The sequence below is a fragment of the Onychostruthus taczanowskii genome, unplaced genomic scaffold (assembly GCF_017590055.1).
Source record: "Onychostruthus taczanowskii isolate IOZ18803 unplaced genomic scaffold, ASM1759005v1 scaffold10, whole genome shotgun sequence".
Taxonomy (NCBI): domain Eukaryota; kingdom Metazoa; phylum Chordata; class Aves; order Passeriformes; family Passeridae; genus Onychostruthus; species Onychostruthus taczanowskii.
In genome coordinates, this window is record NW_024496526.1 from 7984265 (window position 1) to 8009987 (window position 25723).

The 25723-nt window shown below is 40.6% G+C and overlaps 1 protein-coding gene across 2 annotated transcripts in view; it reads right to left on the reverse strand.

The window, feature by feature from the left end:
• MYLK (myosin light chain kinase) overlaps positions 1-25082 on the reverse strand; it is a 196544-nt gene extending 171462 nt beyond the window's left edge. For both annotated transcript variants that reach the window (XM_041408484.1, XM_041408494.1), the window contains exon 1: positions 24905-25082. In XM_041408484.1, the coding sequence (XP_041264418.1) occupies positions 24905-25067 (163 nt within the window). In that variant the 5' untranslated portion in view covers positions 25068-25082. The remainder of the gene's footprint in view (positions 1-24904) is intronic.
• Positions 25083-25723: the final 641 nt, after the last annotated feature.

Below are 25723 nucleotides of genomic sequence, written 5' to 3' on the forward strand. Positions count from 1 at the left end.
CCACTAATGGGACACTGGCATTGATCTGGAATTCCCGCCTGGCAGTTACAGATTTAAACAAGCAAACTCCAGAGCAACCACATCTCAAAGGCATTTTGCCCGTGTGAAATACAATTGTCTGTCACTAGTCAAGGGAGTGTTACAGAACTAACAGCTCACAGTATCACTTCCTTCAAATTCACAAACATGAAACAGAGCACCACACTTCCATTCCTTCCGTGACAAAGGCAGGAAATTCCCCCCACCCATTATTACAGGGGAGGAGTATTTAGAACCCAACGTGGACAACCAGAAAGGTTAGCTGGAGAGAAGCATAGGTCCCAATTAGGGAAGCAACAGCTAAAGTACCTGGATAACAACATTAAATAACATTAAGTAACAGAAATGGAAAAGGCTTCCAAGATGATTAAAGCAACAGTAAGTGGAACGGAAGTCAATGTATAGATGTTACAGAAGAGATAAAACAGAACTGGGATCAGCATCTCACAAAGAAATCGTTCTGATTAAATTGATGGAGCCACACCGAATGGGTAACTGAGCAATCCCTGGATGAGGTTCTGGCAGACAGGGCTACTGAGAGCCTTGATGTATGAAGAAAGGAGTAGAGAACAAATTAGAGGATGTAGTTTGATCATTAAGTGCGTTACCAAACTATCATTGTCTGTAAATGAAGTCAGACAGCCAGAAACGTTGGAAAGCAAGCCACAAAAATGCCCCAATGTCTCATTCTTATGCATATCATATCTCTAGTGACCATCAGTAGCACTTGCCTTGGGAAAGAACACAAAGCCAGAGTAAGCTTACAGCAATTCTTTCCCAAATACACCCTCCTGGCTTTTGGCAGTCAGCAGTTTATGGACTTAAGAAATCAGACCATCACGTTTCATAGTCCCTGAGTTTAACCTCTATTAATTTAACCTCTTCCTGAACCCAGTCTGGCCTTCTTGACATTTTATTGTAGTGAGTTCCACAAACGATTGTACATGCTTGTATTAAAAGAAAAAAAAAAATTAAAAAATATTTATATAAGACTATTTGTTTGAAGCTTGTTGTCTGAGTTTGACTGACTTCTCCTTTTATTCAAATGAAGCTACATCTAATTATTCCTTGTTTACCCTCTCCAAGTAATTTCTAGTTTTATGACACCCTTGGCCTCCAACCAAGATTTTTTTTCTCAAACTGTAGAGTCCTAGTTTACCCTCTGGTCCTATGGCTGTCATTCCATACCTCGGGGTTTCTGTACATCTTTGAATCCTCAGTTCTATCAAGCTTTTCTGAGTTATAGTCAGAGCTGCATATACAAGTTATGAAAATACCAGAATAATTGTTTCTGATTTATTCTGAACTTTGTTACTTGGCCATCCCTGGAACTGACAGTTTGAAAGAGCTATCCACAGCAATGCCAAACCCCCTCGCTCTACATAAGAATTTAAATTACATGCTTCATTAACATATTGCATGCAGGTTCTCAAATCCCTAGTTGTATTTATTAGTACAATACTTTCTGATAATCTGTCTTAATTAAGAAAGACACAATTCTCAGCACCTCCTCTCAGCAATGCTGTACATACAGGCAAACATTCACTCCAATTCCATAAAGTTTTTCAAAGTTGGTTTGGGAATATAACCTACCATGAGCTACTCTCATGTCGTCCCCTAGCACTCAGAGGTATTTGACATACATAGGAACAAAAAGCCACCCAAAAAAATTTCCTCCATTTCTTATAAGTTGATCTATAATGAAGAGAAGCCTCAAGAAAAGCTGTGTGCTCAATTCTCACTCTTAGTACTCTTGCTTTTCCCCCCTTCTCCAAGAGCATGATATATGGATATAAACCAGTAGCCTCAATGCTTCACATACACACACCTCCCAAGTTAACAGAAAAGATGAAAACCAGCTGTATTCTAATTTGCCTCTGTTCTAAGTGATTCCCACATTTATCAATATTTCATCCAGCTTTTTTTTGGCACCAACATTTTCAATATTACTTAAAGGGGAGACTAGAGACAGGAGGGGAGAACATAAATATAAATCCCACACAAAGGGAAAAAAACCCCATTGCTGCCAGGTTTTAGAGTGGGACACTTGCTTTGCAAGATCACTCACTGCCTTTTATGATTTTTCTCTCGCAACAGGACTTCCAATAATTTTCTCATTTTGAATAACCAGAACTAGCAAAATTAATATAGATTCCTTTGGAAGTAGAAGAAAGCTTCTAATTCCCTAGTTCTTCAGTGTTAACTCTGAGAAATTGACCAATTTTAATCCACTCCTAAAAACCAAATATACTTCAAAGGGTGCTTGGAAAAGATTGCTTTTTGCTCACCCACTGAGAGCTTCCGGGTTCTGCACATGCAACAGCAGGTTCCAAAACAGCAACTGGCTCAGGAAACTTCTAAGGTACAAAATCCACAGGTGGAATGCTCTTTGCCTGGACAGCAAGTGAGAGAAAAATACTTCTAGAGGCTTTTGGAGGACAGCACTATGGTTTTATCCTACGCAGCAAATCCACACACGCACTCGCTCCATCGCACAGGCACGGGCTCTGCCGGCTCCCTGGTAACCAGCTCTCTGTTTTGTTGACCAGACTGTTGGAAATCATTAGGGAAAGAAAAGCATGACTTGGCAGTAATGCCCTGGACTCAGAATACACGAGTTGTGCCACTATCAGTGAAAAGGGGTAACTGCAGTGACCTTTGTTAAGGTACTTCAACTTTCCAGGACAGAGTTCCTCATGTTTTACTTCTAAAAGGATGGGACCTTTGTGTTTCTAAGTGCAAACTCCTTAGCCCAGGAGCTGTGTCTGTTGTTAGTGCTTATAGAGCAACACAAACACATTTCTGATCTTCAGTTCTTAGGGACCTTGGATCCACACTTTAAGTATCAGCAGTTAGCAATGACAACATTGATCTCCTCCTTCCTGTCCCCCTACAGTACCCTGTTCCATAGTCTTACCCTTCCCCATTTAATAACTCTAACATTATATTCAAAAGGACCAGAATCTGGAGTTTGAATATCTTCCTTTCTTCCAAAATGCAACTTTTCAAAGGTCCCTCTCTACATGGTGTCTTAATAATATATTCTAGGTTGAATTCCTGAAATTCTTTATTGAGGAGAATAAGAGAGGTAAGACAATATATTTCCATGAACAGAAAGATTGTTTGTCACATCAGAAAAAAAACCCCACATACGAAAATATGATCAAAATGTGCCATTACTTGCTGGGATCCAGAACATGACAGAGACTACTTCAGAAACTTTCCAATAAATGAGCTGTCCACATTTATAAACTGATAACTGGAGTTTAGAGCAACCTGGTCCTGTAGAAGGTGTCCCTGGCCCTGGCAGGGGGTAAGGAATGTGATAGTTTTTAAGGACCCTTCTAACCCAAACCATTCTAAGACTCAATGAACTGATGAACAGAGTTCACCAGTTTTGTGAGATGCTGTAAAAGGTCTTTCCCTTACTCAGGGATGAGGATGAAAGAAGGAAAACCAATAAGCAGGGAACATAATGGCTGAGTCCCAGGAAATGTTAGCTAGAAAGGATCTCTACACATCCCTAACCCAAAATCTTGCTTGAAACAGAACTTCCATTTCTGCCATTTCTGGGCAACAAATTTCACAGCTGCACTACACTCAAAAGCTTCAATAGGAACCACTCAAGCTGCAACCTGGAAAACTGCCCCTCATTTTTGCATTTGCCACTACTGAGAAAAGCTTGGGTGTTCCATAGTTGTAGTTCCCCTTCAAGTAATTGCAGGCTGTGATTTGACTGACAGCTCAGTAGCAAAACTAAATATGAAATCTTTGCAAACCCACCACTAGAGTAGGATACACTTAGCAATGAAATCTCTTTGAAAAGGAAATAGTGAAGCAGAAGAGTTAAATTTTCAGTTTCCTGCTTATTTACAGAATTTTAAATTAAATACAATAGCACAGAGTAAAATAATGTATTTCATTAAAAGTAGAGTTTAGTTAAAAGCAACATTTTTTTCCATGCTATTTGAAGAGAAATAACTTTTGCCCTGGTGGCTGTGATTCACAGCTCTCTATTCCTCCCAGGAAATAAAATAAGAAATTTCAATGTAAACTTTTTTCTCCCCTTTAATGCAGGAGTGAAAAAGGGGAAGAATTTACTGAGTATTATCTGCTCTGTTGGCACTCAGAGGGGCTATGACTGAGAGAAAAAACACCCCATGGAATATGTAAAAATGGATTTCATTACAAAACATAATTCGTTTCTGCAAAAATATCCATTTTTAATGAATTCTTTTCCAAGTTTAATGTCATCATCATAGTCTAAGTTATATATTCAAATCTATGCCATTAGAGGACGTTTGTACTAGCCTTTTTCCTTAACCAAAACAAACACACAGTCTAACTAGAATAGCATGTGTAAAGTTAGTGTGTTCGTGCCAAGACACTGCACTTGCACTGTTATTTGCTTTTCTTCCCTCTGCTTCTGAGTACCTTTGGGATGTGTCTTCATAAAGGAGCTATTGAATCAATATACAGAAAGTCAGTATTTTGCAATATGCATTCAAGTTACTTTAAAAGGTAAAATTTTGGGTCAACTACCTAATTTTGGGGAAAAATTTAATTCATTTACCTCACTAAAGCCAAAACTCCTCCCTAGGCAATTCTCCCTAACTCTTAAGGTCAAGAGTGCACAACATTCCCAATTCAAACTATTTGTGTTCTTGGATGGAAACAGGTTAATGACCAAATCCAGACTAGATGCAACTCCAATGACTCCATATGGTCTCAAACACTTTAAGAATTGTCATGGTAATGGTAAGCATGAGCTGATCCATCCAAAGTATGAAGCTGCTCATGTCTGAGTGAGATTTGTCTTAACCTGGCCATTCTCATAAAAATCAGCACTTCCATACTGCCTCTGTCTTTTATGCAATGAAGCCAAGCTGCTGAAGACCCACAAAAAGTTTTTCCTAACATTTTTCTACATAAATTCCTTTTACTAGGTTGTTTATTCAGCCCATACTAAAAAAGTTCAAGTCCAAGAACTGCTGCAGTTTTAGTCAAAGATGGTGGGGTTTTTCAACAAAACGTACTATGGTTTAGACAGACATGACTGGTCTACTTTTAATCTTAAAATATGTTCTATACAGCTATAGCTTAGGGCATTTGTGCTTATTTGCAGAGAATGCTTAACTAAGAGAAACTCGCAGAATAGCAATTTTGAGAAGAAAAATGGAAGGAAGAACACAAACACCACAATATTTGTTACATTAAACAGCTCTTTTCTAAACAGAGCTTGACCTTCCTTTTCAAAGGGAAAATCATCAATTAGGAAAACAAGGTGATGCTGATGCTTGGTGAATTTCCCAGTGGGTACCAGATGATCAGGAGAGTGAGCAACACAAATCACGAAATGCACCATGTTACCCTCACAAGGAGCTCACTTAGATTAGTGCACCTATTTACCAAAGCAGAATAAACAAAGACATAAAGGAACATGCATACTTTAATCCCACACTGGTGTAAAGTGGTGTTTACTTCACTAGGTAAGTAGGGGTGGAGGTGTCTATTCCTTTTCTCTAAACATTTGAATGCAATTTTTAACAGTTATGACAGTAAATTTACAAAGGTAAAAATATGTGGACAGTACATGCAAAATGCAGCAATCAGGAGATGGAAGGAAGCAGTAGTCTGTCAAGTCAATAGCTTGTCTAAGCCTTGTTTTCCCCTCACCACCTTTACCCCAAATCTAACTAACAGGGAAAAGCCTCAGACAATCAACAGGAGTATCCCTACTGGCAGATGGATGTCTTCTATGGAGTTCATCTGCAATGGTATTCATGTCCCTCTAGGCCTCTGTTTGAACATTGTCACTATGGAAACACATCTCTGATGCCCTGCACCTTATCAGGCCTTCTCTATTTAAATTCTTTTCTTGTGTTTTTAACAAAGCCATTCACTGAACCTCAACTAATCCAAGATTCTGTTAGGGGTGAGGTTTTTGCTTGGTGGGTTTTTTTTTGTGCCTTCACTATCGTGTCTCTTCCAAAAGGTTCTCTCTCCCACTAATGCCATCTGACAGGCTTTATTTGACTCACACCTCTTCAGTTACTCGTTCAAAAATATTATGGCTGCATTTATTGCCAAACGGATTCTACTGTTTTTATCCCCTCCTCCTGCCCCCCAGGATACATAGTTTTCAATGAAAATTCCACTCATTCAACAGCAACTTTTTCATTTTGGTTTTAGCTGTTTAGAATCTGCCTGCAACTACATCAGATGCGCTTGCGAGTTCTCTCTAGAGCATTCCTAGGTTAGCGGTATAAAGGGTTACATCTCTGTAATACCAACAGTTTATCAATTCCAGATGCACATGGAATCCAAAATCCTGTGTTTACAAATTCCAAATATTAGAATATTTTTGGGGAACAGAGACCAGGAGGGGCACTGGGAAGCGTCAATGTTACATTATGCAAATGAAAGAAGGCAAATCTGGGTTTGACCTCACTGCATCCAAATCTGGTGCACAGGCAATTCTTCTCCAAACCAAGCAAATGTTAATCCTGCAAATGCCCCTGCAGTAATAACTGAAATTCATACTGTAGTTCTCCACCTAAATAGACAGGAGACATTTTGAGATTTTAATATGGCCGATAACTGTAATTTAAAGTGAAGCTGCAAGAGACATTTTTAAGGGGATTTTCTGATACTTTCTAGTGTGAGGAGAGATGGAGTTTTATCAGTTTGCACAAAACTTCAGGACAGAGATGAATGGGAGTTATAAAACAATTTTATTTTATTTTTTCATTACCTTAGGTATTCTGGGCTGGCTAAGGAAGCAGAAGATAGAGCAACACAGTAGCCTAAGACATGCTGTGGCTCTCACAGTTCTCAAGGGAACTGGTAAAAACACAGAGGCAATTGGCACTAACTATGGAAATGAGCTTCAAAGCCTCCTTGTGGCTTCCACTGGGACAAAGCAACTGTGTGTGTGATGAGGCTTTACTAGAAGGTGAAACTGGAAGAAAAGACACACCTCAAACATTCCCCTTTATAAACTTAACTGCATTATTTCTAAGCTTTAATTGAGCAAGCTCTCTGGTGATAGCAGGACAGCATAACTCAGAGGCCATACCCCCTGGACCCCAGTTAATATTTCAAATGAAAATAACTTTTAGGAACCTCATAGATGCTTTCACATCTATTGTGTTGATATTGTAGATGAGTAATTATTTTCTTTACTCTGTTCATAAAATACCGCCTAAAAGCTTTTGAGAGGTGTAAAAAATTACTAATCACAGTAATGAACTTTAAGTAACATTTTGTACAGCTAATTTTGCTTTACTGAGGAATAAGTTTGAGGTATGGCCAAGGAGAGGACTAAACACACTGCTGATTTTCAGGAATTTAAAAGCTGAGATATAAAGTGAGGAACTAGGAAGAATTGTGCTAATTTAACTTTTTGGCACAGCTCACTTTTCACTGGTAAAATCAAGGCATTTCTAGGCACCATGGGTATAACATTATCAGTGCTCCCACCTCCTCCTTCCCAGACAGCAGAGAAGCACAGTGAGAAGTCAGTGGTGCTTCTGGAGAGCAACAGTCCCACACCAAAAGCTGCATCTTTGCAACCTTAATTGGGTTAACTTCCATGTGTACATAACCTCCAGGTCCATTTTGTTTCTCATGGTAAACATCCCTCTTTTGAGCCCCACTCTTGATAGCCATTGTTATCTAGTATCAAACCACCAAAACCAAACAGAAAAATGCTAAAATAATTCTGAGTACTGAGAGGATAGGATAACCAGAGGCATTAAAGTCGTAGGTGCAAAATGAACAGTGAACATACTCAGGTGAGAAACCAGAAGAACACTTCCAATACAGCAGAGAGCAGAATCCCTCTAAATAAGAACCCGTATTTCACCTAATTGTCAGACTATGCAAGAGGTTGTAAGGCACAGCCATTGTAAATAAGGCTGGACAGGCCCACCTGGGTCTCATTCACTGCAAGGATACTGCAGGATTTGGATACTTCTGTGTACCACGTTATCCTCCCATTATTTTGCACAGTTCTCTCTGAAACTACTGAAAGTTGTGCTTGCATTTCTGAGGGCAGATCTGGGCAATTTGCCTTTAGCCTCATACCACTGAATACATTTCCTCTTCTCCCTCCCTGCCCACAACTTTAAGAATTACGCTGGGAACATAAATCTCTATTTCAGATTTCCTTGGTTTAGATGGACCAAGCCAAGACATTTCCTGGCCTCTCAAACATCTACAGCAATGAACCCAATTTATTCTCCTATAGAAGAAACTAGCCAGTGACACTGATATGCATTTTCTGTCCACATTAATTCCATTTTTTAATCCAAACTAGAGCAAGACTTGGGTTGCTTCTGTATTTTTCAGGCTACTGCGGGTCTTTGAAAGACAATTTAAGTGGTGAAATGAACACTGGTTTTCCTCAAAAGCTTTCCCAAAGAAAGCTTTACTGATCCTTCCACTAGAAACTGATCACCAGGCAGTTGCCATTAATTATGGCATGGAAACATTTGGCCAGATACAAAGAAGACACAAATGATACGTTAGGGATTTAGCTGGTTTAGAGCTATGGCAGAAGGAGTTGGCTTTCTCATGTTGAGTCTTGTATCCATAATTTCAAACTTCTATGGTGTTTTTGCTGATCTGGCTGTAAAGAGAAGCAACGTAGAACTCAGGAGTGAAGCTGATGAAGGACAGGTCACAAACTGAATTTAAATTAAGTACAAAAATGGAACTTAGCCAAAACCATGAGCCTCTCCTTGCTACTCTGCACCCTACCAGCCCTAGAAGTAGGGTGCAGAAGTCCGTGTCTAAAAAGAAATCACTGCTTCACGGTCTAGGAGAAAAAATATTTGCTGATTAAGAGAAAAAACAGGGTTTGCAGCATTGTTGATGTCAGCAGTAGTAGAATCAGCTGCAAGTCCTCTTAGAATGAAAAGGCATACTGCAATAGGAACCACATTGTCTCTAAAAAAAATCTCAGAGAACATTATGAGCAACTTGTCTCCAACATCTCAGATTTATACCATGGCCTGGCTCAGAATCACTGCAATTTCAGAGCTTCCTCACAGCAAAAACTGTTATTAAGGCCTAAAACTCTGGCCAAGGCGTTTATTCCTATAGCAGTTTATTATCTTCCTCTCTTCTAGCCCAAGATGTTCAACAGCAAAATGTTCTCCCTAAGCTGAATGTCAAAGTGTGTGCAATAACAGTTTAGAGCTGCTGCATCCACCTCCAATAAAGCACTTTCTGTGCAAACCACTGGGGGCACGTGTGTCTCGAAGTCATCAAAACATATTTCATTCCACCTTAATCTCTTCTGACATTAAAAGAGATCACAGGTAAGAAAGAAGAAAATTGTGCCCTGGCACATCCATAGGCAGTATCAGGCATTTATGTGTGTGAAACAGTAATGCAACGAAGGTGGAAGAAAAAGTTCAGGGAAATTTCTATGTAAGCTGTGATGCACAAAACAAATGGACAATACTGCTTGCACAGGCAACAGCTCTCCCAGACAGTAGAACCGGTTTTAAAATGAGTTAGAAGTGGTGAAACAGCACAGCCTGCAAATCCCAGCAAAAAAAATAAGCAAACTTTCAGTTTATTGAATCCATCTCTTTTCCCTTCAGGGAACTGAAACATTTTTCTAGGACTGAGAGGACTCAAATCCAAAGGCAGATTCACTGTGACACTCCAAGTCTCCCAGCTGATTCTTCTGCCCAACAAGTCTGCATTTTATATATTGATGTATGGAAGAAATTCCCATGTAAGAAAAAGGAGATTAGAGGTTAATCTTTGCTTTAACAATAAAAATAAGAAGCTACTTCACATTTCAGTCTCATGGGTTAAATGGAACCAGCTGTACATGTGGCCATCATGCACACAAAACACTGCCACTAAAAAGAAGCAATTTCTTCGTGGGTCAGAAAAGTGGGTAGGACACTACACTGCTGTCACAAAGGGGCAGCTCATTCAGTCTGACCAACTGGATATTGCCAATAATTCAATTTAACTCTTTCTCATTGATATTGAGCCTGATCAGTGCTGCCTGGTTGAAACATAAAATGCAGGAAAAAAAAATTCTAAGCAGTGGTGTTTCAGGAATTTTTAACAGCTGCTGCCTGCTTCATTGCTTGAACTCAATTCTCTGAATTAAATCCTGTGAAATCCAGTATTTGCCCCAAGAAACACGGCTGGGATTATCCCAGAGATTTCACATGCACAGGGTACATGCAGCTTCAAAAGACAGCTCCCTGCTGACTGAAGGAGGAGCAGGTATTACAGGGCTCTAAAGTCTCTGCAAGCAATATAGATATCATATCCTTTTCCTGTATTACTCTATAGACTCCAATAAATCTACAGAATTCAGCTTACCACAAGGCTACTGTTTTTCAGACCAGCTGACCCAATGACTGGTATTTATTTGCTGAGACAGGCTCCATTAAAATAAAAAGTAAAAAATCCACACTCTTCCTCCTCATCACCACAAAGATGGCATCTTGTTGCCAATTTGCCTGCCAGGAAGCCATCTGGAAATAATATCAATACCACAGTCTATAGGCATCCCTCCAATGCATTAATCAGGCCATTAGAGTTCAATACTGACAGCATCTTTAGGAACTGGAAAGGATAAAGCTGTGGTAATAAGGCACAGTGAAGATGGATCCCCAGGGCCTAGTTAGATCTTCCCCTCCTTTTTTCTCTAAAAAGCACACAGCATTAGCATTTTGTTCCCCAGTGTTTGGTTTAAATTTACCATTCTGGAGAACTTCGAAGCTCGAGCAAGGCCTCTCAGTTTGACGCACAAGCACATAGTGGAAAATGTCTTCCACCTCACTCCTGTCCTTAAAAGGACATTGAAAAAGTCTGGAGAGAATTAAATGGGGTGGGACAATGATTTGGAGACTGGAAAAAATAGATTAAAAATATAAATATACATATATGCATATTATAGCCATACGAAGTTCAGTTTAAGAGGGTCACAAGCTTTCTTATCACACAGAGCAGTACCTACAGAGGAAACCCAGCAGTACCAGATGCTAAAGTTATCTCAGAGACATACCAAAAGCCAGGGGCTGGAAACTGAAGCTGCAGAAATCTAAAGCTGAAAATGCTTTTCTTCTACAGTATGAGGAAAGGAAACAACTCAAGAGGAAAAAAGTAGTAATACAAAAAAAAGGTGTTACATGAGATTGTGGTCGCCTATCTTTCTCAAATGAGAAAAAGCTTCACATGAACTTTCTGAGATATCTGTTTTAACAACACCATTGAATATGGTACAAGATTAATGAAATGACACACACTTTTGAAAAGCAGCAGAGTAAAAGCAGAAGCACAGTAAATCCCAAGATTAAAGAAACAAACATGTCACAAATACTTTTTTATCAGTTCAGTACAGCTCCCCATTAGAAAAATTATATACATATCTATCTATCCATCCGTAGATCTATCACTGCATTAGAAGTAAGCAGCTGTTCATCATCTTAGACAAAACTCTTTAGAGGCAGTGACAAGGTTTTCCTCAGTGTTTGCACAGCAAGCTGGCACAATGTAACTCCCAGTTAATTGCTGTACTGTGTAACTCCAGCATACAAAAGGGAGCAGTCAATCCTTGTTCTGGGTTTAAGTTAACCAGAGCTACTCAAAATAACAGTATCAAATTCTGATACTGCACCTCCGCTCAGGTTTTGTTTTCACAAGTTGAGATTCAATATTTGTGAGACAGTTCAAAACTTTTCATTTTTCTAGTAAAGTGGGTTTTTTTGTCGTTGTTCTGTTTCCAGAAGTATTTCTCTTTCTCCTACAAGGAACTTTGCAGGGCAGTTTTCCTACAAACCACTTTCAATTGATCTCATTTGAAGAAGAAAGTGAGTAACTGTTGTCTGGAAGGGGCAAGGTACAGGGAATCCATGTAATAAGTTTAAAGGGTTAATTTTTCAGGCTACAAACTCGCAAAAGTTGCTTGTAGTAGCTTCATGTCTACTTTATAAGCACCTAAGAGTCTTCTTGATCAGCAGACAGAGCAGAACAGGTATGGATAATAAGTTGTCAGAGTAAATATGAAAACAGTTTCAGAAGTTGAATCTCTCATTTTGGAAGAAATTATTATTTTGGCTTGCCACTTAACTAAGCACATGTTTTTGAGCTAATTAATCCAGCTTGAACTAATATTAAATTTCAAGTAGGGGGGGAAAGAATCATGCATTGGAGACTCATAGTCAATTAGGCTAAAAAATTCACCCCAAAAGATTCTCCAGTGAGCTCCAGAAATTCTGCACGTGAAGCATGCAGTTTAAAGCTAAGAGTTTAAATATTTTATAATACCTAAACACTCTCATGGGTCCATTTGCATTTCTAAGTGACTTTTTTTCGTTTTGGTTTTGGATTTTTTCTGGTACATTAAGCTAAATCTAGGCTAAGTCCAGATTAAAGGTAATGCAACTATGTTCACTCACAAATTTTATTCAGTAAACTCCTAAACTGATTTTAGTTAAAATAAGACAACTTTGCATTCAGACATAAAAACAGAAGATTCATCTTTCTTACCTTTTTTCAGGTTTTAGAGAAGTCCTTTCAAATTCCTTTCTCTCTGATACTCCTTTGTAAAGTGTTTTGAAACCTAGTGATGAAAGTATTAAGGACTATGTATTTGACCATACCACTCATTAAACATCCTAGTAGAGATCCTGCAAATAATCCAAATTAAGGAATGTTAAAAAATTAATTGAAAGCAATGAATTATTATCCTGATGAAATTATTGATACCTAAATATCAAACAAGTGAAGTCTGGCTGCAGTAGCTACATAAACCTGCCAATCCAATAGCAAAGAAGAAGATGGTCTCTAGATAACAATGAAAATCCTTCTGAAGCCTGGCAGTGAGAACAATGCCACAGCTAAAGCCCTCCACAGAAGTCAAGGACCACAAAAGATCCTGACAGTCACAGAAATTTCACTTGATAAGAAATCACTCAAGAGAATGGGTTAGTCAGATACAGAACTGTAAGAAGTCTACTGTATCATGAAGATCAGTTCCTCTCCATGACAAGCAACTGTTTCACTTAGCATCACTTCCCTTGCATGTGTCACAATGAAGTGATGAGGCACAGGTTTTCACCACAGATGTTATTTCAGTCAGCTTTGATGAAGAAATTGCTCTGGACAATTTCACTTTCATTTTTTTGCAGTAACTATAGAAATATAGAACCCTGCTTCGTTATTTAGCTCATCATAGGATGGGGAACTCCTGCAATTCATCAGTAAAGTCATCACCCAGACAGCATATACATTTCCAACAGCTTTCTGGTGCTGGAAGAAATTTAGCAGGCTTGAATCCAAGAGTTTCAACAACAAAGCACAGACACATAGCTAGATTTGAAACAAGATTGGTCCAGCACTCACAGGTTAAGTAAGGGCTGAAACAGATGAACTCTGCAAATTTAGGTGTTTCCATCTACAGAATGCGAGGCATTCTGCAATTAGCAGGGGACAGGGTGTGCCTCAGTGGTAAAAAAAAAATAAAATGAAAAAACCCACAAATACTTTAATCCTGTGGTCAGGGCAAAAAGAAGACAGTAGCTACATTTATTCACCTACCTAGGTATTGTTGATTAATATTAGCTTCAACTAGCCAAGCACTATTAATCAGCAATAATTTGTTTGCATATTCTGTTTCAATGCTGGATTGCATCTGTACAAGCAGTCCTTCAAAATGCATCTGTAGAGAGTAAACACCTGTACTCCTCCTTCAAATGTATACACATGTTTTATGGAATAAAGACAATCCTCCAGTAATTGCACAGGAATGAATATAAACACACTTGAGCTCTTGTAAACATGTCCACAGAGACTTCTCATATAACCACAGAGAGTTCTCCTTCAGGTTTTCTTTCATCTCTGCAAAACTGGAAAAGCAGGGCTATCTTCCTGTTGGATGTTTCGAGTGCGTAGGTTTTGAATTTTAGATATAATTTAGTTCAGGATTTCAGAAGTACAAAGTTTTCATCACCACTGCCCATACTGTATGCATGCAAAAGGTAACAACATATCCAGCTCCATTAGCACCAGACAGCTTCATACAAAGCTTGTGCCCTTCAGTTTTGATAGATGGCTTCCACAGAGTATTACAATATTAGCAGGTGCTGTACACCAAAAACACATAAGGATTTTTAGAAATACTCAGTACTAGCCCCTGTGCAAAAGAAATGGATGATATAATATCATTTTTCTAGATCCATATATACAGCTCTCCAGTGGAAAAAAAAACTTCTAAGTACAGGGACCATCCAAACCAGAGAAAACTATAAAGGCTGCTGGTTAAGTAACACAAAGAACAGCTCTGATGTAAGGGCCATCAAACAAAACCTATGTACAGTTATTTAATTTTAAGAAATTGAATGTGAAGGATGTGAAAAAAATAAAAAAAAAAAGAGGTCACTCAAAAGGAGCAGTTCAAAAAGCAGGAAGACTCAGGGAGAGCGAGGAGAGTATTGCAGGGCATAGGTCAGCTCTTAGAAAATGGATTGCTTAAGTAAAGACAGGGGAACCCATAAAACATGGCAAGTAAAATGTAAGCAGGAAATTAAAAGGGCTAAAAGACAATCCAAAAACTGCCTGCAAACAAAGATGACTGTGCTAGTAAACAGCTCTTGAAATACATCAAGGACAGGAAACTAGCTAAGAAAAGCAGTCCAGCTGCTGGATGACAAAAATGTATAAAGCACAGATAGGGATGATACAGTTGTAGAAGAAAAGCTCAGGGAATTCTTTACATCAGCCTTTACTGATTAAATCTTTGGGGAGATTTCCACATCCAATGCACTCTCTGTTGCAAATCTGGTAGAGGAACCAGACCAATCTGAAGTAAAATCAGGAAATACCAGACCGAACAAGGAAGCTAGATGTTAATAAAGCACTGAGACAAAACAATTTTCACACAAGGTCTGAAGAAACTCAAGTATGAATTTAAGGACCACTAGCCAAGGTATGTAAGCCAGAGCTACAGAGAGTCTCAGTGCCTGAGAATCACAAATCTTGCCTGCATAACTTCCAGCTGCAGGAAGGGCTGTGTAGAGAACCTGGAAACCACAATCTGGCAAGTCTGAATTTATTGAAGTAGGAGAGCGAACATTAGGAAGAGTAGTGCTTCACAGGCTTCTTAAGATGGAGAAGAATCAGCAATGCAATTCCTGGGATCAGTGCTGGGACTGATGTTAGCATGTTTATCAATAACAAAATTAAATTATTGAGGAAAGTTGGCAGATAGGCTTTAGTGTATAGTAATTCCTCAAGGCAATACCAATTCTAAACATTCCTACTTGGAAGCCAGAGCCATCCTTGACAGTTCTCTGAAGCCCTTCATTCAGTGTTCAACAGCAGTCAAAAAAAGCCAGCAACATAACTGGAATCCTCTGAAAAAAGAGGAAGGCAGGACATTTCTCCTCACAGCCTGAGCATTCCCACAACTTTAATACTGTGATCTGCTCTCCACATACTAAGGAGGACATTACCAAGTTGTCAAAAAGGGCAACCAGATGGAAATGGAGCTACTAAAAAGGCTGGGAGTCCTCAGTTCAGAAAGAAGGCATATATGTAGTGGATATGACCAGGTATAACAAAAAACTCATGAGCTACTAAATGAACAACAGTTGTTTGCCCAACCCTACAAAACAAGAACAAGGCAGTACTCACTGCAACCAACTCATTTAAATATAAAGGACATTTTATCCAGCAGGTTACAAGCTTCTGGAACTTGCTGTCACGCAAGACTCTGAAGGCAAAGGATGTTCATGGGTTCAAAAAGGGATTAAACAAACTCCAGTCAACAGGTCCATAAATAGATACTTAAACGACTAAACAGGTACATATCCTCTAATATCCTTAACAGAAGAGCTGTGGAAACTGGAGATGTGTGGAGAGAAATGGATCTCAAGAAACAGCTGCTGGAGGTTCTCCTGTTAACTTGTCAGACCCAACAGTGGGCTAACTGCAACACTGAGGCAGTTCTAAAGTTATTCATTTTTTAGGTCAGCTTAGATTTCCCACACACCCCACTACTTCCTGAGGATACGGATGATCCCAACAAAAGAGCAAGGTGATAGAAAGCAAACATATTCATTCCCCCTCATGACAGGGGTGAGAATGGGACAGGGATAGATACAACCAGCAAAGAAAAGGAAATGAAACAATTTAGACCAGTTACAGGTGCCAGAACTTCTCTTATAACACCCTTTCCCTAAAAACACCTTTAACATCTGCATGCACAGTACAGTAAGTAATTATTTTACCCTCCCAATTTAATTTTTAATTCATCAAGGTTTCATTTTAGAAGCATTTTTTAAATTAACACCATCTTTGAAGACAGTAAGTCATTTATAGCTCTAAAAATGCAATCAGCAAGGCTGTATTTCCTGTCTTGTAAGTGAAATATAAGCTTGGACAAAAGAAAAAAAAAACAAACCTCACAAGAAATGCAGTTACAGCAAGTTTGTTTTCAAGACAATAAATCCTTTGTTTTGATGTTCAATTTATTTCATTATCTTGTTACTCATACAGTTTAAAAAAAATATTTTTATTTGGCCCTTCAGGAAAAAAAAAATTAATGCTACACAGATAAACTAACCAAATTTGACAAAGTTCTCTTGTTCCTGTCCGTGACACAATCTGTCTCAAAACCTTACACTTGTAAGAAAACCAGCTAGAAAGGAACTAGCACTGGAAAGCTCACCACAGAAATCATGACATGCATGAACAGACATGAAACTTCATGCATTTTTCTTCTCTGCAGTTTAGTGAGTAGGCTTGTTACTAAAGTCCCCTACTCCAATATCAATAGCCACATGCTACTAATACAATATACCTGTATTATAGGTGTACATGCATATAATAAACCCACAGGATCCTGCAGTGCTTATGAACTGATGAGTAAGTTCAAAGAAGGTTACCTCAGTTGTCCAGCAAAGTACAGTATAATATAAAATCAATGTAACAACAAGAACTAAAACTTATTTACACATTTATGTTTACTTTCACCCTCTGAGACAAAGAAAAAAGTAAAAAGTGGTACAGCATTTGCAGTTAGAGGATCCTACATTAAGTTTAAGGTAAATAGCACATGTGGAGAATGGAACAAGGCCTTCACTGTTTTCCTGTCTGACCATGTTGGACTGTCCTTGCTGGTGAGGTGTCTGCAAGTCCTTATTTTTGTAACCTCATTTTCTGGCTGTCACCGTGGTCCAGTCAGAAAGTGAGCCTCCACTTCTGCTCAGGCTAACATTCACAGCTTAGGTTGGAAATACTTGTAACAGGAATATAACTGAGCTCTGTATCAGGGAAGAACTAAATAGATTGAGTGGGAACTCAACACTTTGTTGTCATCTGAGGTGAACTTGTTAAAGGCACAATTTCAGGTAAAGTGAAGGAGCAATGCTTCTGCTGACTGAGTTTAGAAGCATTTTAAGAAAACACACATGAAACTGACTTTTACTCTGCACAAGATGGGATTATTTCATCAATAAGTATCCCAGTGCCCATGTTCAGGCTGACCTTAGCATAAAACTTGAGCAAAATTCCCCATGGGCTGCAGCAAAACGTGGGTCCCACAGGCTGGAGCTGAGGTAAAATGGAGGGAAGGGCTTCGAGGGCGGCATGGCGGGAGGTCAGGCCTGCATAGCACCGCTCCTGCCCCCTCACCGTGAGGGGATTCCCTCCTGGATACCCACTGCCATCCCACAGACACACCTTCAGGCACATCCCTGAGCAGGGCTGAGGAAGGGAATGCAAATCCTGCCCCTCCCTTGGGAATGCTGCAGCTCAAGACTTCCCAAACCCACGGCCTCTTGCATTCAAATGTGCTCACTCTACTCACAAGCACAGACACTTTCACAGCAACATGAAAAACTGCTGTGCTGCAAAGGAACAGGAAAGTGAGTAGGAAGAAGAAAGGGAAATGTAGGAGAAAATAAAACAAACCTTCTTTCACCACTCCCCTGTCTGTGAGAAAGGGCCAGCCAGAATGCACAGACTCACAAGCCAAGATCTCTTCTTAAAAACCTGCAGGATACATGCTCAGATATTTGCCAGCCTATTTATATAGAGCTCAGTTAGCACTAAATGCCTCCAGCTGGTTTCAAGTTACAGCCAGGGGAAGTAGTACCATAAAATTCCTCATAGCCACCCAAACCATTACTCTTGTATTTTTTTTCCATGTGGGGTCATCACACCCCCTCTGGAAAGCTTAGAGGTGTGATACCACTGCAGGCCTCTTCAGAGAGAGCCTGACAATGGTGTATTATGAGGCTTGTTGTAACATCCTTTCAAAATTCTTAAGGTCCAGTGGTTTAGAGAAGAGGGTCTTTTGTGTCTGCTGTCAGTTCCAGGAAGCTCCTGTCACTGGCATGGAGACTGCATATGGAAAAGAGCTGCTAAATAGACCAGTTAAAAGAATATAGGCCCAGTTTTGCTGCCACGTCACTGAAAACCATGAATACCACAACTCTGTTGAGGTCAGAGGAACTGCACTGCTGTGATGCTGGGGGTGAGACACCAGCTGTTGTTTCCAAGCCAGGGCTCCCTCTGCGATGTTCTCTCAGGCTCTGCCCATGATACACCCCCGGGGCCACCAGGACCACAATGTCAGCTCTCAAAAAGCAGCCTGTGCAGGCAGGGCTCCCCAGCCTAACCCACAACAGCTCTGCTGTAAACTTAGGCTGCACAGAACAGAAGAGGTTTCTCACCTCCAAAACCAGGCTGGACTTGAACTAGTGATGAGCCAGTAACGCTTTCAGACATGAAGCACTGACTTAAATATCACCAAAGGAAAGGAAAGCTTATGATCCTAAAAGGTCTGAGGTGACTAACCTAAATAAAGCAGCCCATTCTTGACAAATTTCTCTTTCCTGTGTATTTTAAACACAGCTTGCTTATTGCTTTTGGTTTGTAATTTTCCTTTTGATACAATCAACAGTATAAGAACATCCAGTGTATGTCTGACCTGGACTTTGTGAGGGCTTCTAACAGAACATGCCCACATACTTTATTATTTTCACCCAGTCAGACTTAATCTTTGTCCAGGAGAGATGTTCAGTATCTTGGTACTGAGGGTTTTTAAAATTTTTTTTAAATTACATTGATTTCAATTACATGACATAAAACATGTGAATGAAAAAACCCTTTACTTCAGTATTTAACAAACTGCTTGCACTATTATAAAGAATTAATGGAATTATAGATGTCTTCCATTAGGAGACAAGCAACTTCTTATTAGTGAACACTGCCAAAAATATTAAGCAACTACATGCATTTTATAATGGGGTATTAAAGCAGACATCCTGGTTACTATTTGTACTGCACATTCACACAGTAAACTAAATCGTGACTGTCATTTAGAAGACATGGAAAATCTCACACCCCCGTCTCACCTTGTTTGCCTATTGTTTTGCACCGGAAATGTTCATCAGTTTATAGAATTTAGAGAAAGCAACATCACCTTGAAATCAAGTGCAACAATGCCCTGCTCGGAATACAGAGCTGGGAGCTCTAGTTCCTCTGGCCCATGCTGCTTGCAAAACACAGTTCTCAGAGGCTTCTGCAGCAAACAGGAAACTTGCAGTACTTCCAGGCAGATAAGAAAAGCTAAAACTGGGATCCTTTCATTATTTGGAATATCTCAGAGTGCCTGTGCCATATTGGGTACCACTGTGTCTCCCAAATCCTCTTTGTAAGAGTATTTGCAACTCGGTCCTTGGTCTCCCCATTACTCACTCATCCTTTCACATTTTGCTGAGGTTAACAATCAGGATAGTGATTTTTGCTGCTTAGCAGTGGTTCTCACTGAAAGCTGGATTACACTGGTTTAAACAGTATATAAAAGGTCTCTGGGTAAAACTACAGGCTTGGTGATCAGATTATCCTTCACTACACAGTTCCAATATCCTTTTTGAGTATATTTTTTTGGTTCAGACATCATCCTGCCACTCTGCAAATACCTCCAATCACAGTATTGCTGAAGAATAACAGAAAAAAAGCAGTAAAACAGCAACTCAGAAAAATTATTTTAACCTGCTGTGCAATAATTAGAAATAAACTGCAGTGAGTATGTAAAACAGCACACGCCATCACTCACTCTCAGCCAGGATGTCTGTGGGCTCCCAGCTGTTTATCACATTTCACAAGAAGCAGCAGCAAGTGATGCACGGGACTGACAAATAGAGCAAGTCATTTCTTCTCCCACAGGTTAGATCTTCTACTTTCACACAGAATGTGTGGTCTGTTTGAACCCATTTCTAATGAAGAAAGTAACTGAAAACATCCCTCCGTGACAATTCTCTATCCTGGGACACACTGGCTGTATCACAAGCCCCAAAAATGCCTTTGGTACCATGGAACCTATGCATACAAAACAGCACTTCAGTCTGAAGAATTAATATGTCAGCTGGTCGTGTTTTTGGCAAGTGAGTGAATTTAATCCAATTACAGCAAAGGTGATGAGGTCAAGCTGACTCCCAGTAAAGAATCACCAGAAAGACTATCCTCAAAAGAGAAGACACTGCAGCTTGCTAGACATGCTGTAGTGAAGTTTAGCAATGCTCAGACTTGTTACAACAAAGGTAAGTGCCAAGAAACTGCTTAGTGCCAGCAAACAGAAGAGGAAAGGGATTCAGCAAGAACACACTTTGTAAAGCACACTGTAATCCTAAGCACTTAATTGCCTTTGGCAAGAGCTGCATCCCATTGCTCTCTCAGAAGTCGTTTTATCTGCAACTTGATGCTCACAGCTACAGGGATGAATGGAGTGGGGGAGGAGAAGGAACTGGGGGAGCTAGTGAGAAAGCTACATTTACCAGAATGTCTTTGATGAACTACCAAAGCAAAATATAAAAATTACTGGTATGTGCAAAGGCTGATCTGCATATTCGATGACTCTCAGAGAAGCAAATGAAACCAACCCTCCTCCAGGCCCTTTAAATCACCTACAGAGGCTGACAAATTTGTTGTAGAGCTACACACCTGTGTTTTTACTTTAGCATTTACATATGTCTAGCCTCACTTTCAGTCATTCTCACTGAACCCGTATAGGTCAGTGTGAATTTGAAGGTGTAGCCAGTTAGTTTGTTTATTTTCCCTGCTCATAATGAAGCATTCACAAATATTTTAGAATATGTTAACCCAAACTCATTGTTCCCACATAAATGGAAGACTTAAAAGTAAATAATGCACCAAGCCTCTTTAATTAAATAAGGAGTTTGGGGGAGGAGTTTCTGCAGACCCTTTTAAATCTTAAAGCCTGCCAACTGGATGAACAAAAGGTAGATTAGGCTCACATGATAAATCCCAGCAAACCTGAAAAGCCTTTGTTAATAAGTCACTAAGGGAATTTTTCTTTTTCCCCTAGAATTTCTGCTCACCAGAAGTGAGAGTTAAGATTATTCAAGCAGGTTTGGTTTCCAGCAGCATTAAATGGGTATATGCCTCATGGAGCTCTAATCTCCTCATTTCTATAGAGCTCAATTCTCCTTTCATTCCTACTAAAGCAGAACCAGTTATTCCTAGCTTTTATAGAAGGAGCAGCTGCTGAAAGTTTAGAGGCAAAAAAAGTTTATGAAATTAGTTAAATTTCCCACGAAAACCAAACTGGAATTCTATATCAGCTTTAACAGCAACAACAACAGGAATATAAATGTAGTTTCATTACACTTTGGCATTTCTTTCATGTAGCAGGTTGCTAATGAGCCTTTTAAATTTCCATTCATAAGTTAGTGTTCAGTAGCTTGTTCACAGAGCCAAATGACATGTTAGTCTGGCAATTAGTTTACTCTTCTGTCTGTAGAGAGGCTTAATGAAAACATTATTAGAGACAGACCTTGCTCTAGTACACTCCACAGACCCTGTACAACTTAGACCCTGTACAACTGTTTCAGCAAAACCCATACTGTAAAAGACACAGATTTGAGTAAAACCCAGACAACATGGATGACATTTAAAACTGTGCTAAATTAAAAAAAAAAAACAAAACTCCAGAGGCCATCCTACCTGGAACCATCTGGCTTCACTAATAAATCCTTTTCAGCACTATAGATTAATCATATCTTCTCTGCACCCAGTGCTGAAATCCAAACAACATGTATAGCCCTAATGTACATCATGGAAGCATTCCCATCAGTGGGATGAAGGCAGCTGTACAACGCTTGCTAAGATCCTGTTTGGTGTAGTGGATGCCACAGGAAAAGTTTAAAAAGTCTACTGCAACAGGTGCAGCAAGGTGTTTCTAAAACTATGACAGAAAGGATCACCTAACCTTCCATGGGAGGTCATTAAAAACCAGAGTAATTCAGCATCAAAGAGAGAAGAGTGTGTAATCAGTAAAGGGAAGAAAAAAAATTATCTTCCTTACTCCTAACTCATACCTGTGGAATAAAGTTTGGAAAAGCTATTGAGTACAGCTCTAAACACAGCGGAGGCAAACAACCACAGCATGTTTTATTATGTACTTAACAAGTTTATGAATGAAAGGAGATGAGTCTGTGTGCAAAACCAGGATCACTTCCAGCCCATGCTCAGACCTGAATTCATACTACCCAGAAGAGTCCAACAGCCACAGACTGTGGCTACCAATCCTCCAGAGTCTAACCAGGAACTTCAGCCATCTCCTTACATAGCTCTCAGATAGAGTTTCTGAGCACATTTCTGGATTTAGACATCCACAGCTTTAAGGCACAGCATTTGGAGCAGTTCTGAACTGTATTTACATCTGCATTTTGTTTTAGGAGGGCTCTGAAAGTAATTTGTAGCTGTTGGTTTACAGTGTTTCTAAGTACAGTGTATTTGGCCTGTGAAAGGATATTGGTATGGATTTTGATTGACTGTAAAAATCGGATCATCGCCCAGAGGAAGTCCTAATGGACTTAAAGGAGGAGCCAGGGAGAGCAGAGAACACGAAACAGACCAAAAACTGCTGAAAAATTATGCGTCTCTTGCATTTAACCTAAGCCAGTGGCAATATGCAATCTCAGCTTATTTCATAAAGCTTATTTATAAATTCTCTTTCAGCATTATACAAGCAAACCAACAGAATGTCACCAAATTATTTCCTTCATTCTCCTTTGCACCACACAGCAGGACAACTGAAGCTATGGACACATGCTTGCAACAGAAGAGAATATGATTTATAACTTTCTTTGCAGCAGACCTTTTAAGACTTCCCTACAAGACCAATAAAAATGGGGTCAGTGCCATTAACTGGCATGAGCCTCCCACGTTTACATAAAATTCTAGTTGTGTTGTTTATTAAACCAGGCATTTCCTTTCTGCTCATGTCCATCTAAAAAGGTTAAATGCCAGTAATAGGTCAGACACCAGCACAGGACGTCCTGCGTGTCATTCTAGTGGCTGGTCCTCTGCTAGCAAACATTCTCCTACTACAGCCAACAAAATCACTCCAGTTACTTTGAGTTAAAACACTTGTCCTGTAGCATTCATTTGTAAAAGGCTAAGGATGTGTGTAACATTACTGTACTATGAAAATCATGAGCACTTTGTTACAAACTGCAGAGCACACAGTGACCAGCTACAGAAAAATAGTGTACTATGACAATGTGTTATCATGAGCACTTTGTTATAAACTGCAGAGCACACAGTGACCAGCTACAGAAAAATAGTATCACTTAAGGAAACAGAAAATACTGAATATGTGCCAGATGAAAATTAAATATTCAGGTATTAGTAAATATAATTTTGGTTTAAAAACAGAAAGCTCCTAAAACGCTCTCCTAGAACCTAGTTTCAGAAACATCTCAGCAAACACACAGTTGCAAAGGAAGACACATATCATGTTCTGCAAATAACAAGGCAAGTCATTAGCAGAATAAAATAAAATGAAAATGCGTGCAGGAAGTAGCAGGAGAAAGATAGTCATTCTCTTAGGGATTTAAAATGAGAGAGAAATTACTATTCCTCTTACAGCTCCACTGACAGAAATGGCATTTCCAGCACTCCACAAAGAGGTAGCATAATTTTGTAGAGTCTTAGTGGGGAACACACCTTCTGCATGTCATGTAACTCCACACTCACACCCCCCCCCCCCCGCCAAAAAAGCTTGGAAACCCCTTAGAAGAAGGGTGTGGAATCAGGTATTTGCACTTATCCTCTCAGCCATTCCCTTTGTAGGGAGAATAATGCAGCCTTCAAAACACTTTTGATTCCACTTCCTGACTCTAGGAGTATTCTTGTGGATTTACTTTGCAGAAGACAAGACTAGGGCAAAATGTATCTTTAAAGTGTAAAAGGAGGGAAGGTCTTTTCATCCCTGGTCTCCAGCCCCTGCTAGTCTGCTATGCCACTCCCTTCCAGCCTGAGTGCAGGGAGCAGTGCCAGGCCAGAGTCCAGATGTGCACACACAGGAAAGAGGATTAAAAGGCAAAGAATCCCCAAAAACATATTGCTCCATAGCGTGAAGGCAGCCTGCAGAGAAGTGATTTCACTGTCTCTGCCAAGTTAATGATTTTAAACATTCATCTCCATTCCCCATCCCCATGCAGGATGTTTAAGTGGTGTCACCAGGATTTAGCCTTCTCTGAGACTAAGCATGTTGTGCAACATGATACAAATTACTTTGAGAACAGCAGAAGTTAAAAAAAAAATAATCCCAGTACATGCATTTTGTCTGAAACATTAAAGATGTAGATGTGTAGTGAAGGAATGTTGCTACATGTGCCTCCACATATGCATCTCTATATTAGAAAGGCTCAGGGGGCCCAGAGAGAGCCAGAGAGATTATCCTCACAGCCGAGCCTATAAGTGCTTCATCTTAGAAATCCTTTGCTACCTGCCAGTAGAGAACAATAAAACTATAAAAAATCATACATAAAATATGACAAGTACTTACTACCAGGTTTGCTTGCTCTGGGATTAAAGCACTCCGGGAGGGGATCCGTAGGTGAGCTCTCCTCCCTGCCGGAGCCCAGCTGACGCTCTCGCCGGGGAAGGGACGGGAGCTGGGCTGAGACACCCGCAGCAATCCCGCGGCTCCGATGCTCCAAGCCCGGCATGTGCGCGCAGCCCGCGCCGCTGGGCTGGCTCGCTGCAGCGCCGCTACCTCGTCTCTCTAGAGAAGCAGGTTTCCCTCTCCTCCTCCTCCTCCTTCTCCGCCTACTTCACCTCCCCCTGCGGAGGATGCCGCGGTGCCCCCTACCCGCGCCCGCCCACGGGCTTCCCTCCGCGTCCCGGGGCGCGGCCGGCAGGGAGAGCCCCACGGCTCCGGGAGCGCTGCCGGAGCCGCCTCGCCCCGAGCTGCCCAGCCCTGGGTCTGCGGCTCCGGCCTCAGCCCACCTTCTGCTCGGCTCGGCCGGGCCGGGCCGGGCTGGGCTCCCCGCGCACGGCGGCAGCGGGGGAAGCGCGGAGCCCGCGGGGGAAGCGGTGCCCAGCGGCGATACCGCCTGCCGTGGGCGCGGCTGCCCTTCACTCCTTCCCGGTGGAGGCTCCCGCGGCAGCGGCCGGGGGTCCAGGGGGAGCCCCGGGGGCGCCAGGGCCAGCGAAGGGAGAGGCACGACCAGCCCAGCCCAGGTGCTGTGGAGCGCGGCTCGCCCAGGTGGAGCTGCTGCGGTTCCAGACCTGGGTGCGAGGTGTATGAGGATTGTGTAGGGATGCACATGGGTGTCATAAGAGCTGTGTGCTGCAGAGCCTGTGGGGATGTGGGAGTTACAGA